At 37.1% G+C, this 14,287-nt stretch overlaps 1 protein-coding gene across 1 annotated transcript in view; it reads left to right on the top strand.

The window, feature by feature from the left end:
• Positions 1-13,415, top strand: part of LOC119773951 (cadherin-18) — a 207,511-nt gene extending 194,096 nt beyond the window's left edge. Inside the window, exons 11-12 of the mRNA XM_038271191.1 lie at positions 855-1,106; positions 12,588-13,415. Of these exons, the coding sequence (XP_038127119.1) occupies positions 855-1,106; positions 12,588-13,093 (758 nt within the window). The 3' untranslated portion in view covers positions 13,094-13,415. The remainder of the gene's footprint in view (positions 1-854; positions 1,107-12,587) is intronic.
• Positions 13,416-14,287: the final 872 nt, after the last annotated feature.

Here is a 14,287-nt window from a genome sequence, read left to right on the forward strand (position 1 = left end):
GAACTGCAGCACACCAGCTGCCATGGTTAGCCACCACACTATATAAGTCAATGCTACATAATTCAACTCTACTGCCTACGCACAGAGAGGTGATAAGCAACTTGACTGTCAAACAGCTCTTACAAGCAGCAGTAACTCTACCTTTTGGAGCTGCCCACCAGCACAGCCTACCAATTAGCCATCATGCTCAATCAGACACCCCCAAACATATAGATGATAGCTTAATGTAGCTCTTACAACTGTTGACCATTCTGTACAATTCCATTTGATCAGTCTGTCCCCATTCCCCACTCAAGAGATAGGACCTCAGTGAAAGCATACTCCTTGTCTTGGCTTGCCTGGACTATCCCTAACTCTCTTGAATAGCTGTAGGTGCATTTATGAGCAAAATCTTAGCCGGAAAAGGATCCTGATCTCTGTACCTCCTAGATACCAATGTCTTTAATCAACATAGTCAGAAAAATATTGGCAAGGACTAAATGTAGTTTGGAGTGTAAACCAGTATTTTTTTTTTCTCATAAAAACTGATTTAAATTTTTTGTTTGTTTTGGTCAGTTTGTTGGTCTTGTCAAAAAAAAAAAAAAACCCACTTACTCTTTCACTCTTGTATTCCTCCTAATCATTTCCCCTTATGTACCAGACAATAACAGATTTACCTCCATAAATATCAAGGAAAAGTGTTCTTTTGTCACATAAAATAATACCTTTATCAGATACTTTCAAAGTGCAAAGGCTATTTAACAGACTATTTTCACTAATGTAGTTGAAACTGTATACATCTCTGAAAGATGTGCACAATTAGCCCTTTATTCTCTGACTGTTCTTAATGTTTGTCTAACATTTTGTATTTGCAGACAGCTCAGCTAGCATCATTTCAAGACGGAGGCGGTTTAATCATCTGACCCAGGAGTTCTATGAGCTTCCAATCGTGGTGTGGGACGGTGGGGAGCCATCGCTGAGTGGCACCAGTACCTTGACCCTGCGGGTGTGCCCTTGCCAGCGCTATGGCAAGATCAGGATCTGCCAAGGAGAGGCGTCGCTACCCTACGCGGGTCTCAGCACGGGGGCTCTTATTGCCATCCTGCTGTGCATCGTCATCTTGCTTGGTGAGTTTTGGGCAGACGCTCTAGGGGGTTGGAAAAGGAAGAGACTTGTGTGGGGGAGCAAAATATCCTGGGGCTGTGGTTGGAGGAGATTGGCCGTGGAGGAGTTAGAGAGTAGGAGGGTGAAGGTGTATTTCAAGGGCAGAGATGGGGAGGGGGATGAATAGATATAGGAGGGCATTGGTGCTCTGTTGGTGCTCAGAATCTAAAATGAGTGAGTTGAAGAAAGAAAGGGTCAAATGAAAAGTATGTGAAGGACTTAAGAGAAGGGGTATCAAGAGAAAGGAGGCCAGTAGAAAGGAGAGGGTTCAGACAATTACTGAGGATATATACTGAGAAATGCATAAAGCTGAAGGCAAAGGTGTCTACTACAGGTCCTCAGTGACCTAATCCTGTATGTTTTAGAAGTTTCTCTGCCTCGACACATTAATAAAAATCATCTATTTTACCCACAGAAACAGCTAACTCAGCAAACTATGATTATAATGGCTGAAAGGATATAAGAAAGTACCAAAACATTGGGGTGAAGACGCACTCCTTATATTTTTAGCACCTGCTGCATATAAGAGGCTGGAAATTGCATTCTTTTTGTTAACAATTTTGTAATGATCTGTTATGCCCTTCTTAACAGAATTTTCATTATTTTTCATGGTTCGAATCATTTCCTTGTCATTAAGCACAATGATGAGCATAATCCTACTGGTTTTCTATCTTGCAACAGGAACACTGTAAAGGTGGGTGTGTTACCATTCCCACTTTGAAAGGGAAAGCAACATAAAAAAAGTGTTCGGTTTTGTATTTTCTGAAAGTTTACAACATTGATTAATTGATTAATGTTAATCATATGCATTTGTTCTGAAGTCCTAGCAAAGTTCTATAAAATTCCCAGAAGCAATATGTAAAAGCACAGACAACTAATTTGTCCTCCTTTGTTATCATGGCTTTCCACCTAGAACCAAGAATCTCTTCTTACATTCTGAAAACATTAGCTACGTTTACATGCGCAAAATTTCCCCGATCCGATCCAAACCTTGGTTGATCGGAAATTCAAAATCTCCGTTTAAATGGACACTAAATGAAATGATCCGATCATGACGTGTGTATACATGTACCAAGCGTTGGATCAGATTAAATCTTTTAAGCATGCGCAGAACTTCCTGCCAAACTTGGCAGTTCTGTCTGCGTCTGGTTTTTGGGAGGCCTGACAAACGATGCGCTCGGAGAGAGCGGAAAGAAAAAAGGAGAGAGGAGGAAACAGCGCTTGGCAGCGAAATGTACGAGAGAAAATGTAGAGAATGAGCGGTTGAACCGGCGTGGGAGAGCGAGTGGGCTGTGGAGAGAGAAAAGAGGAAGAGGAGGAGGATAAATTCCTGCTTCCTGCAGCTTTAAATGAACTTGAGTGTATAAGTCGGCGTTCCTAGACTCTGATCAGGCCTTCAATCCGATTAGTTGTGTCCATGTAAACGTAGCTACTGTTACGATTGATTCAGATCCTAAACTGTCAAGAATTAGACAAAATTGTCATATACCCCATTTACACTACCCTTGAAAAACCGATCCATGCCGAGACCGGTCCGAGCTCATATCAGTTAACCAGGCCGAGCTCGGTTCTGACAACCGTTTACACATCACGCTATCTCGGTTCCTCGACTCCTCGCCTCCTAGTGACGATCTGTGCTATTACTGCCAGTATTGAAGGAAGAAATCAAGCAGTTGGTGGCGGTAATGCACCAAAAGTTGTTTGCCAACCGCCATAAAACACAAGAAAAAGAAGACAAGAAGTAGGGAATCAAGCAAATCAAAATGGCGGCGCCCGTCACATTCAGAAAGTTATGCTTGATTATTATTGCTGTACTTCGGTGTTATTATTTAAAATGCCATTATTTAAAATGTTGCGTGGAGAAGATTTCGATTGTTAATTATAGTTGAAGAAGAAGTTGTTGTTCTTGTTCTGTTACCGCCATCTACTGGAATGGAGTGTGAATGGGGATGTGCAGCCAGACGGAGATGACGCGTTCTGCTCATGCGCTCTTGTTATCAGAGAACCGAGCCAGGGAAAAACCGAGCCGAGCCCACCTCTGGAACTGGTCTGCAGTTAGCTCGGTTAGATTCGGTTGTGTCTAGCTTGGTTCGGTTCAGTTCAGTTTGCTTTCCATTTACACACGATAAGTTATTCCAGTTACTGAGCTCGGACCAGTCTTTGAAGTTGTAGGACTGTTGCTCTTTCTTTTAAACACATTATCTAATATTTTTTTGATTCTGTATCAAAACCTGTAGGTCCAGTAGTATGAACTAGGCCGACTACCTCTTGCCTGCTGTCATGGTGACTCATCAAACAGGGGCTCCACTGATGATAGCTTTTCATATTACAAGTGAACTTACTAAAATTTGATTAAACTGACTCCCACCAACTGTTGTGAAACCGAAAACTCCAAAGTTTCCAACCTTAGGGCAGGTCAATTCAGAGTTTAGAATTTGAGTCTGAGTTTGTTAAAACTGCTTTGTAAAACGGGTCTCTGGGGACACAGAAAAGTGAAAAAATGTCTTGTAGCCTATTTCACTTGGTTAAAATACAAAATTAAAAACAACTATTTAAAAGGTGATTATCCCAAATGTAAACAGGGTACAGCTGTAGTTATTGTCTCTTTTAACAACAGCTGCTCACATTTTTGTCAGTCTACATTTATGGAAATACAAGAGCAACCAGATATCATTTAGACGTTCAGTCTGTCTTTCATAGTCTTGATTTAGTCCCGATATAGTAGCTGAAAATTGGCCTGTGTTTGGTCAGTCTGATTTTGTCCCACATTAGTCCAGTAATAGACATGGATTTTCAAAGACTATTATTATGGCTTTCACTTTTCAACCAAATTCAGACATTTTCTGGACGTAAATCATGACGTCTTTTCAATGTCTTCTGAACTAATTTTTGCTCATTGGCTTGTTGTTAAGCAAAGTCAGGAGTAACATGCGTTCCACTCCTACTGATTCTGAACAAGATTCTAAAATAAATACACAAGGAAGTCAGAAGTCTTGTGAAAAGAGAAAACACATTATTAATATTGCCTAGCTTACCCTGACAGCTTTTCTTTAATGGAAATGTGTACTGTGTTTCTATGGCAACTGCCATTTCCAGTGACAGCAAATGATTTTAGAACTTTCAAACACGATTGCATCTCTCGCATGTGATGAGTGGACATGTAATGACTCAGATTAGAAATAGCCATGGGAGCGGTTAGAAACGTCTAAGAAATTTCTCAAATTAAAAGTAAAAAGATCAAAGGCAACTCATTAGATTTCTACAAGTAAACAATCACCTATCAGCTCCAATAGGTGTTTGAGCATCTCTGCATTTGGACATGATTAGATAAAACTGTCTAATAACAGAACCTCTCTTCTTACCTCCTCTAATTACTGATTGTCTGAGGACATTAGTGCGTGAAGGTTATGCATAATCATAGAGACGGCCTTACTCCTCCAACCTGAAGCTTCTGGCTGAGGCGAACAAAAGGCCATCACTGCTATTTGGAGGAAACGGTCTTGGTTGCAGATGCTTGCTGAATACCTAAATATCTGCATGATTCACATAGTAGTAGAGGAAACAGACAATGTGAGCCAGGGCAGTGATAATATCAGCTTTAATTCTTTCTTTTTTTGGGGGGGGGGGGGGTTAAACTGTATTGCAACTCACATTCTCTCCTTTCTCGACCATTGAACATACTTAAACCCTCAAGAGACATAAGATTTTGTCTGTACATGTCAGTGAGAATAACGTCATTCCACTGAGGATAACTATCACTTTTTAAATCCAATGTTATTATTCCATATCTTTAAGGTAGTTTGAAAATGCATCTCTGTAAATTGGGTTTGACAAAACAACATTTTAACATGCAAACAGGATGAGATATCTTCTCTCTTTGGTAACATCTTGCACAGGCATTGTTTATTTTTTAATGAATCTTTGCAGAGTTTCTGTGTTTGCTTAAGCTCATTGGTGGGGGCACAGTTATTCTGTCAGCGTTGTTTTTTTTTCTAAGAAAGTGAACACAATGTTTCTGATGTGTTTATACCCGATTAAACACAGTCTGATCATTCGGAAAATGTTTTGAAACAACACATTTGGTCACACTAATTTAGCAGAAAAAAATACATGACAATTACATGATAACTATGCCAGTTCTAAAATTAGCATTGGTCCAAATGAGCATAGGTATAAAGAGTAAGCTAATTTATATTAACTTCAGAACTACATTTTATAGCAGCAGTGAAGAGAAGATAAAAAAAAAGTATTATTTTTATTTTGTTTCCTCTCACCAAATGTACTTATTTTGTTAATTCCTAATTCAATGACACATATTTAGGTATAGCTTTTTTTGCTGTACATTTGTTTTGCTTAAGTCAAAAAAGTGTTTGAGATACATATCTCAAATTATTTCATTTTACAATTTTAATTCTTATTGAATTATTTGTCATTATTCATTATTCTGTTGTACAGTAATTATCAATTGAATGTGTTAATTTACTATAATTATATATATACGTAGAAAGAAAATGAATTGTCACAGGCTTGAATACACCCTAATGTTAGGTTCTACAGTTCAAAGTCAAAAACTGTGCATAAATTCTCTTGTTGCGTGTTTGTTTTTCCTCGAACTGTAAGACTTTGATAAAAAAATCTTGGGGATCTTTCCACCAACATCTGATAGCTTGCTGGAATAAACTGAAGTTACTGAGTAATGTTTGTAGGCCAACTTACACAAAAAAAAAAAACCTACCCGGTCTCAATGCAATAAAATAACCTCCAACAAATATTACCACCTCAATAATTCAGAATTGACTTGTTTTCTCATTCCTGTAAGTGTTTCCATTTCTCTTACATTGAAAAGCTTGTCATTATGATCACTCAATTAATTTTTTAGTTCATGAAACCACAGGACCAATCTCTAAAAACTCAGTTTTTCCCTGAGTGCAATGGAAAAGTGATGTATTCCTGACCTAAAAACACCAACGTTTTAGCATAATTTGATTACGATCATTGGAACAAAGACCTAATAATTTGATTTCAATCATTGGGGAAAAAAACCTGCACCTTTTTATTCTATGTATGTAAATAGTTTCAGCTGCATCCTGTTTGTACAAGGGGAGCTAATTTTAGAGTGAGTGCAGGTGGATTAATTACTATTTGTAATGTTTTTTTTTGTTTGTTTGGTTTTTTTTGTTTGTTTTTTAGGTTTTCTAAATATCTAGACTTGGTGTTCTAACACCAATATCACATTTCATTTTACTAAAAAATCATTCTTTTTTTCCTTAACACTGTAAAATCTTATAGAAAACTCAGTGTATTTTACTCTATGAAGAAAAACATATCAGAGCATCAGCACATTTCTATAGCTCATATTTCTGATCCCTGCTCATGTCTAAGTGTCTGTGTTATTTGTTTATGCCTGATTGTTTTCCATTTGTCTGATTAATGTCCGTGCTTTACCTCTGCTCTCCCTAATAAACCACCTTAATTAAGTCTGCGACAGACCAGCGAGGAATATTCACTCTGTGTTGCTCTGGCTCCCGGGATAATGGTTTTTCCACACGACTTAGATAATTTTAATAAGCAGTTTCAATTACAAATACTAATTTTGTTACAAAGAAAATGTTAGAGCAATGCAATACTAAATGGTTCAAGCTGGAAAATATATTGAAAATAATACAATGATAAAAACATATTTCAAATGACAATAGTTGTCTGTGACAACTGGATTACCATTATTTTATTTCTTAACATTTGTACTGATTCATTGACTAGTCTCATTTAATTAAAATTATTTTATAAGGACTGATTTTAGGATTTGAAACAATTTTTCAGTTTCTTTAAGCCTTTCATGACTGTTCAAAGACATTTTTCAGCTATATTTGTCTTGTACCTTTTACTCTATTTAATCCAAAGTCATATCAAGTCCATGGGGTTTTTAAAGGAAAGCCATTTTATGCAAACTTTTCAACTAAGTGAGATCTCTTTTGCTCCAAAATATTATCCAGGACAATATGATGGAGCATTAAGCATTTTCCACTAATTATTTGCACTTCTGGTGTTAATACTTTTTACAACTCTTACAGCTCAGGGAATAACAGCCTTATTTTTCTCTTTCAACATATACATAAGGAGGGACTTGAGCTATTTCTGGGTATCATTGTTTTGAATTCAGTCCAGCAAATTGTTCAGTTGAACACCCAGATACTTCTCAACACCAGCTCCATGTTTTTTTTTTTTTTAGCAGTGTTAGAGTGATTGGTCTGTGCCTGCAAAATCTATTACCACCGTATTTGATTTCCACCTTTTAAAAAGTAAATGGTTTCCCTGGTGCAGTCCACACTGTCTTTACTCTGAGATGATCTCATTATTAATGAGGCAAACTATAATAGTCATCAACAAACTTTGTAGATCAGTCTGGGGACTTCATGGAAGCATCTGCAGTGTAGAAAGGGATTATCACCAGTACCAACAAAGTTCCCAGCTTAATCCTCACCAGTTCCCTACTAAACAAATGAAATCTCAAACGAGTAGCATACATTTTGTTGGATGGCTTGCATGGTGGTTCGGTGCATTGAATTGTTCCAGTAAGAAGGTTCTGGGTTCGATTCCCATCCCTGAGTCTTTCTGGCAACCTGTCCAGGATGTATCCCGCCTCTCGTCAATAGACTACTGGAGATAGGCAGTCCCCACTGCGATCCTGATGGATGGATAGATGGATGGAAATTTTGTTGTTTACACCAACCCAGAATGCACATACAATAGGCATACACAAATAAAAACACAGATAAAGGAAAAGTCAGCTATATATAAAAGAAGTGTAAAAACCTCAGTTGCCCACGGTTGGACATTATGAACTACGATACAACCTATGGATAGAAAAGGGCCTGATGGTAAAACTGTTAAAAAACTGCAGTCCACTTTCAGGAAAATCAAATAAGGTTTTACCATAGCAATTTTTCACAGCCAAGTTATTTACTTTCACACGTCCATGAGGTGTTAAAGTGCAGATCAGGGAATAAGGAGGTGCAGAAAAACAATGCATAGGCTGTAAAATCTGCATGATGAATAAAATAAGGGAACAAAAGTTTCATTTTATTCAGTGATGACCCAGTTCACCTCACACGGCCCTACATTTCTGCATTTTGTAATTGGGTGTTTTAAACAAGCCAAGCGATAAGGGCTGTCTCAGACAAATTGCATTTTTACCCTCTCTAACCTCACATTGGACGTGCCATTTCGACAAGAAAAAGTTGAATATTTTATCTTTCTCCACCCCACACATATGCATGTTGTTTTATACTTCTTGTTTTAAAAGTATGTGATTTTATTTTATTTTTTTAGTGGGAAAGCAGTGTGGTGGTACAGTCAACGTATTTATTTTTAATGATCACTATTAAGGGAAAAATCTCCTTTCTGAACTTTAGTGTTTAACTATTAATTGCGTATTTGGAAATAATTCTTTAGTGTATGTCCTCTTTTCAGCTATATTAAAAAAGATCAATGATGTTTTGTTTTAAGGTTTTAACTTGCAAAATATTATCAGAAGAATATAGGTCATTTTAAATGTATTTAATACTTAATGCCCAAACTAAAAGCTTAAAAGAGCGATGATTTTCTTTTTATAATAAATGACTTTTTCCAGTCTTTATTTTTAAACAATATATGTGAACTCTTTAGTTTATATCATCGACATCCCTATGGTTATATAAGCCTACTTTTTCACTTTTAGACTTGCTGGAACAAGGCTGGCCCAGCTCTGGCTCTGGTTGCAGAAACGACCCACGAGGAAAAAAAAGCTCTGTCTCTTTTTTCTTACTTCCATGGCAAAACTTGGTATCCGTGCACAAAACAATCCTTATAATGCAATAGCCCCTTTGTTTCCTCTTGCTTCTGTTTCACTGTGTTGATTTTATGAGTCAAGTCAACATGAGTTCATGAGTTGACTTTTCCTATTTGGCGTGTGAAATCCAGGAGTTTGATTCAGAAGCCATTGCGGTCAAATGTTCTTGTTGCAAAATCATTCCATCAAGCTGCACGGGCCTTTGTACCTGCAGCCACATTGCGCACTCTAATGTTATTTCTGCATCTCATATAGCCATCCATTTGTCCATTGTCCAAACCAGCTTAATGTGAAAAGATTTGTGATATGTTTGTGCATATCTATATTGGTTGTCGTTCAAAGGGAGGGATATACCCTTAACAAGAATCTAGTCTAACACTGAGCATGATAGGGTTTATAGATGACATAAATAAGTCTTGTTTAATATCCAGTAACATGCAGTCAAATTCAATACATTCTCTGTTTTTTGTTTTTTTTTTTGGCACAAAAGCCACAATTTTTCTTTAAGCATTTTTGTTTCAGGTATCAATGTATTAGAGCTCTGTGGTGCTTTCAAACTAACAGCAGCTCTGAAGTTTTTACTGATACCACTCTGGTTAATCTAAAAGTTTTTCAAGTGAGGGAATTTTGAGTTTCCACAAACCTCCAAAGCAACTTATGACCCACTTTTTCAATCAAAATATTGTTTGGTTCCCGACTAGGCTTTAAAGTAAAACAGAAAACCTGAAACTGCTTCAGTGTTTGTTGAAAGACTTCAATAACCATCAAAACATGGAAAGCTAAAGGTGTTGCTGGGGTATGTTTATTAGATTAGTCAAAAGCATTTTTATGTTTTTGGAGGTTAAGGAAGCAGCATCCTATAAGCCCTTTATCTAACACCTCCATCTAGTCTTACACCTCTTAATAGGCAGAAGATGTTTGATCCTGTCAGAATCGTCTGACACATGTGCAATCTTCTGTTTGTGTCTCCTTCCAAGCAGTTTTATTAGTTAGATCTCTCCTTATGGTCCATTGAACATTATGGTTTCAGTTTTTCTTTCCTTACACATTTTATGGTCCCGTCATGAGGGAGCATTATAGATATAAAATATATACCAATTAGAGGTAGATAGCAAGGGGTTAAATTTAATCAGGTACATTGATTTGAATATTTTTTCTAGATAAATATATATTTTAGGAGTGTATTCAGACATTTAATAGAGTGATAGACTGTACTCAGACATTTCTGGTTAGTGTAACCCATCAATTGTAACTTTACTAGATTAAGTCAAAAATTGTTTTTGAACAAAAATGTAGCAGATGAACACACACCTACAGTTAATGTAAAGTCAGACTTTTTCATGCACTTATGCTTAATTTAATATTCTTTTCTTTTTGCTTATTGGAGGTCAACTAAATATACAGTAAAAAGAAAAAACATCTTCTTACCTCTTCTTAACTTACCCTATTCGAATTTATATACATAATATGTAGTACATAGCTACTGACCTAATACATTTTCTAATACGAAATACAAGGTATATTAAAAATACTGTCTTCCACTTGTAAATTTGTCATTACTGTGTGTCAGAGGTAAATAGAGAGACAGACAGATAGATAACTTTTATTAATTGTACTATTTTATTGCAACTGTTTTCAAAAAATGTATATGGACATAAAAACAAAGAAACTAACAAATACTGTATTGTTGTTCATTTCAAGATGGGGGCATCACTAAGAGTTGTGCTCAGGGGGTTACGTGGAAGGCACCACATCTGATCTTACCTTTCATTTGTAATTATGTCAGGTGTTTGCAATGCCAGGTTTCCCTTAGATTTGCTAGTGCTAGCTTGCAGAGTCTAACTTTAATCCCCATACTGTATGTAGTAAGGAGGAAGTGAGCTCTGAGAATATATTTCCTCTGCTTTTCCTCACACCTACACCTACACGAGTGAAAGCATTTTTATGCCAAACACAATTTGTTTCTTTTTAAGGATTGTTAAATTTCTATTTTTTTTCTTTTTCTCAAGAAATAGAAGGCTGTAAAAGGGATGCAAGTATAAGTCCCGATACGCTCTGCACACTGAAAATATACTTTTGGGACACTGAGCAGTAAAATAAAAAAATGAAGGGCCACCTAATGCATTTTTATATATTTTAATTTTAACTTGAGTAGTTCAGCAATTTTTGTCTCATCTTAGTAATCTTAGTGCCATTCTTGTAATGTTAGATGGTGGCTATCATGACAGAATTTTCTATTGGTTCCAACTGTACGTGGAGATGCATGGCTTTTTTCTGTGGTACATTTCTTTCTTTCTTTTTCTTTAATTACCGTCCCTGTTTCCATAGCGTTATAAATAATTTCACGTTTTTATATTTATTTATTTTATTTTATTTATTTTTTTTGTAGAAAAAAACATACTAGTATAATGATTGTGAAAGCTATAATGCTCCAGTTATGGAAGTAAATCTTTGAGGCTTCTCTTTCACTCTAAAAAATGTGTTGAGTATGACCATTCTTTAATCCCTCCAGTGATCCCCTTAGTTAGTCCTGCCTTTCAGGGTTTTTTTTGGGAAAGAACAATTTGGTAGCATATTTCTATTTTGAGATGAGAACAGGAACAGGCTGGTCTAGGGTTCCAGGAGTTCACAGAGAGTTCAGGTAGAATGGTCAGATGGGAACAGGCAAGCTCAGTAGTTGAGAGGCGGATCAGGTCAGGATAACAGGAACACTATGAAACACTAAAGCTGCTCTCTCCACTGAGCCAAGACAGAAACAGGGCACGCTGACTGGATAAGAGGCAGAACATAATAAGAAAAACAGGAACACACTGCGGAACAATAAAAACTCTCTAACTACTGGCCCCCGAGAACATGAACTAAAGCATTAGCAATGATCTTGACCTCAGCATCAGTGATCTGGCCCTGATAGCTGGGACTGAGATGTATATAAAGAAGAAGAAGCAGGTGACTTAGATTATTTGGTAATTGTAAACCAAGCAGAGTTAGACAGGTGAATGAAATTAGAAATTAAGCCAGCTCTCAGAGGCATAATCATGACAGAAACTGTAAAAACTTCTGATTTTAGCAGGTGGACACAATTGCTCCTATGCAGTTTAACAGTTGTACCAAATTGTTGCCCCTCCTAGTTGTGATTTGTCATATCTACAGTAATCTGCATTTGGGAAGAAATTTAAAGGATTCCACAACCTAGTATAACCCTTCTCAAATATATATTTATAGAAATGTATAACTTTTGAATTGATAAATGCTGCATAATTTTTATTTTTATTTTGATGGTTCCCCTCTACACATTTATAATACATCTTGGGTAACCTGAAAGTGTACCTAGAGACTGTTAAAATGTTTTTAATTTAATCACTGAAAGCCACGACTTGAAGAAACTTAAATTTGCTGATATCATTGACAGCTAACAGCGCACTAATGCTCAACTCATTTTGGACACCTGACAAAAAGTCAGATTATCATGCAAGCTAAATTGAGTGGATTTTATGTAAAAACTGAATGACTGTAATTTCCACACATACAGAGAATACATTTTTGTAGCTGTTGCTTGTTTTTGTGAAAGTATAATCCTTCCTCTCAAAACTAAAGTATATATTTGTTTGTCTTGCAGCAATCGTAGTTCTGTTTGTGACACTGAAGCGCAGCAAGAAGGAACCCCTTATCATTGCAGAAGAGGATATTAGGGAGAATGTGGTGACCTATGATGATGAGGGTGGAGGAGAGGAGGATACCGAAGCCTTTGACATCATTGCTTTGAGAAATCCAGAAGCTGCCGAGGAGCTCAAGTTTCGACGGGACATTCGCCCAGATGCAAGGAATCATTGTGGTATTCCCCACGTCCGCAGGAGCCCATCAGTTGAGCTGGACGAGGTGGATGTGCATGAATTTATCAAGCAGAGACTAGTGGAGGCCGACATGGACACCAGCGTGCCACCCTATGATTCCCTCCAGACCTATGCTTATGAGGGGCAGGGATCATCAACAGGATCCATAAGTCCATTGGACTCTGCCGATGCACAGTCCGAGCAGGAATATACCTACCTGGAAGACTGGGGACCTGAGTTCCAGAGACTAGCAGAACTCTATGAAGAGGCAGAGTCTGATGTGACCACTTAGTCTGTGATTTCACTCTTCTTCAAACCAAATCTGTTTCAGTCCCTTTCTTTTCAGATTTCAAAGAATAAAATGAACACAGACAGTCTCAGTGATCCTCAACTCTTATTGGTGAACTAAGGCGACTGCTTTCTTTTTGTTTGTCAGTTTGTTTGTTTGTTTGTTTGTTTTCATTTTGTCACACTGAATCATGGTTTATTTGTCTGGAATTGTCAAATTTTAAAACTGAGAGAAGATAAAATATGAGGAAAAAGGAAAATTTGGATATTTTCCTTGGTGTATATTTTTTATTGCTCAATAAAGTCCAGAAATCCAAAGTGGATATGTGAAAATCTTGTAAATTTGTCTTATTTCCCCAAGCTCATCATGTGGCATTGATATAAAAAGCATCATCTAATCACACTATGAAGGTTTGCATTAAGGTTAAAAACGTGTGCTTGGTTTTTTGTTGTACTTTAACTTAGACTTTAATCATATTTAAAATGAGAAGTTTTCTTTAACCCATTGGGTTAAGACATAAATGCAGGCTAAAATGTATTCATGCACCCTCACAAATATTTAAACAGATCAGCTCTAAGTTTTATTTCAACCAAATGGTTTGTATCTGTTATCCAGCTTCTTTTGGGTTAACCCATTTTTTATACTTGGACTAGGCCATTTTTATATCAAGCCATACATTTTTAACAACGTCAGGGCCTTTGAATGTCAGTATACCAGCCTGCATGATGCTGCTATTTATTACATTGAATGTTTTTGTTTATTTTGTGCCAATTCACAAATATCAGCTGAAGGCACTTCACCAAGAAAAAGAACACTCTGGCTACGTTCACACCGCAGCCTGAAGTGACCCAATTCCGATTTTTTTGCCCATATGTGACCTGTATCTGATCTTTTTATGACAGTCTGAACGACACAGATCGGATTTTTTCAAATGCGACCCAGGCCACTTGGATATGTGGTCCTGAATCCGATACGTATCTGATCTTTTCAAATGCGACCTGTGTCTGTACGGCCAGGTCGCATTCATCCGACCTACACGTCATTGATACTTGACAAATATTACTAAACGTTACTAATCTGCGTCCTACTAAGCGGAGGCGGGAAAAACTAACAACCATGGCGGAAGATAACACAGAGAGCAGTCAATGGAGAGAAAGTGAGGTTGCTGACTTAATTCATATTTAGAAAGCTCGATTC

The sequence above is a fragment of the Cyprinodon tularosa genome, unplaced genomic scaffold, assembly GCF_016077235.1.
Source record: "Cyprinodon tularosa strain WSP-4 unplaced genomic scaffold, ASM1607723v1 ctg793, whole genome shotgun sequence".
Lineage (NCBI taxonomy): Eukaryota > Metazoa > Chordata > Actinopteri > Cyprinodontiformes > Cyprinodontidae > Cyprinodon > Cyprinodon tularosa.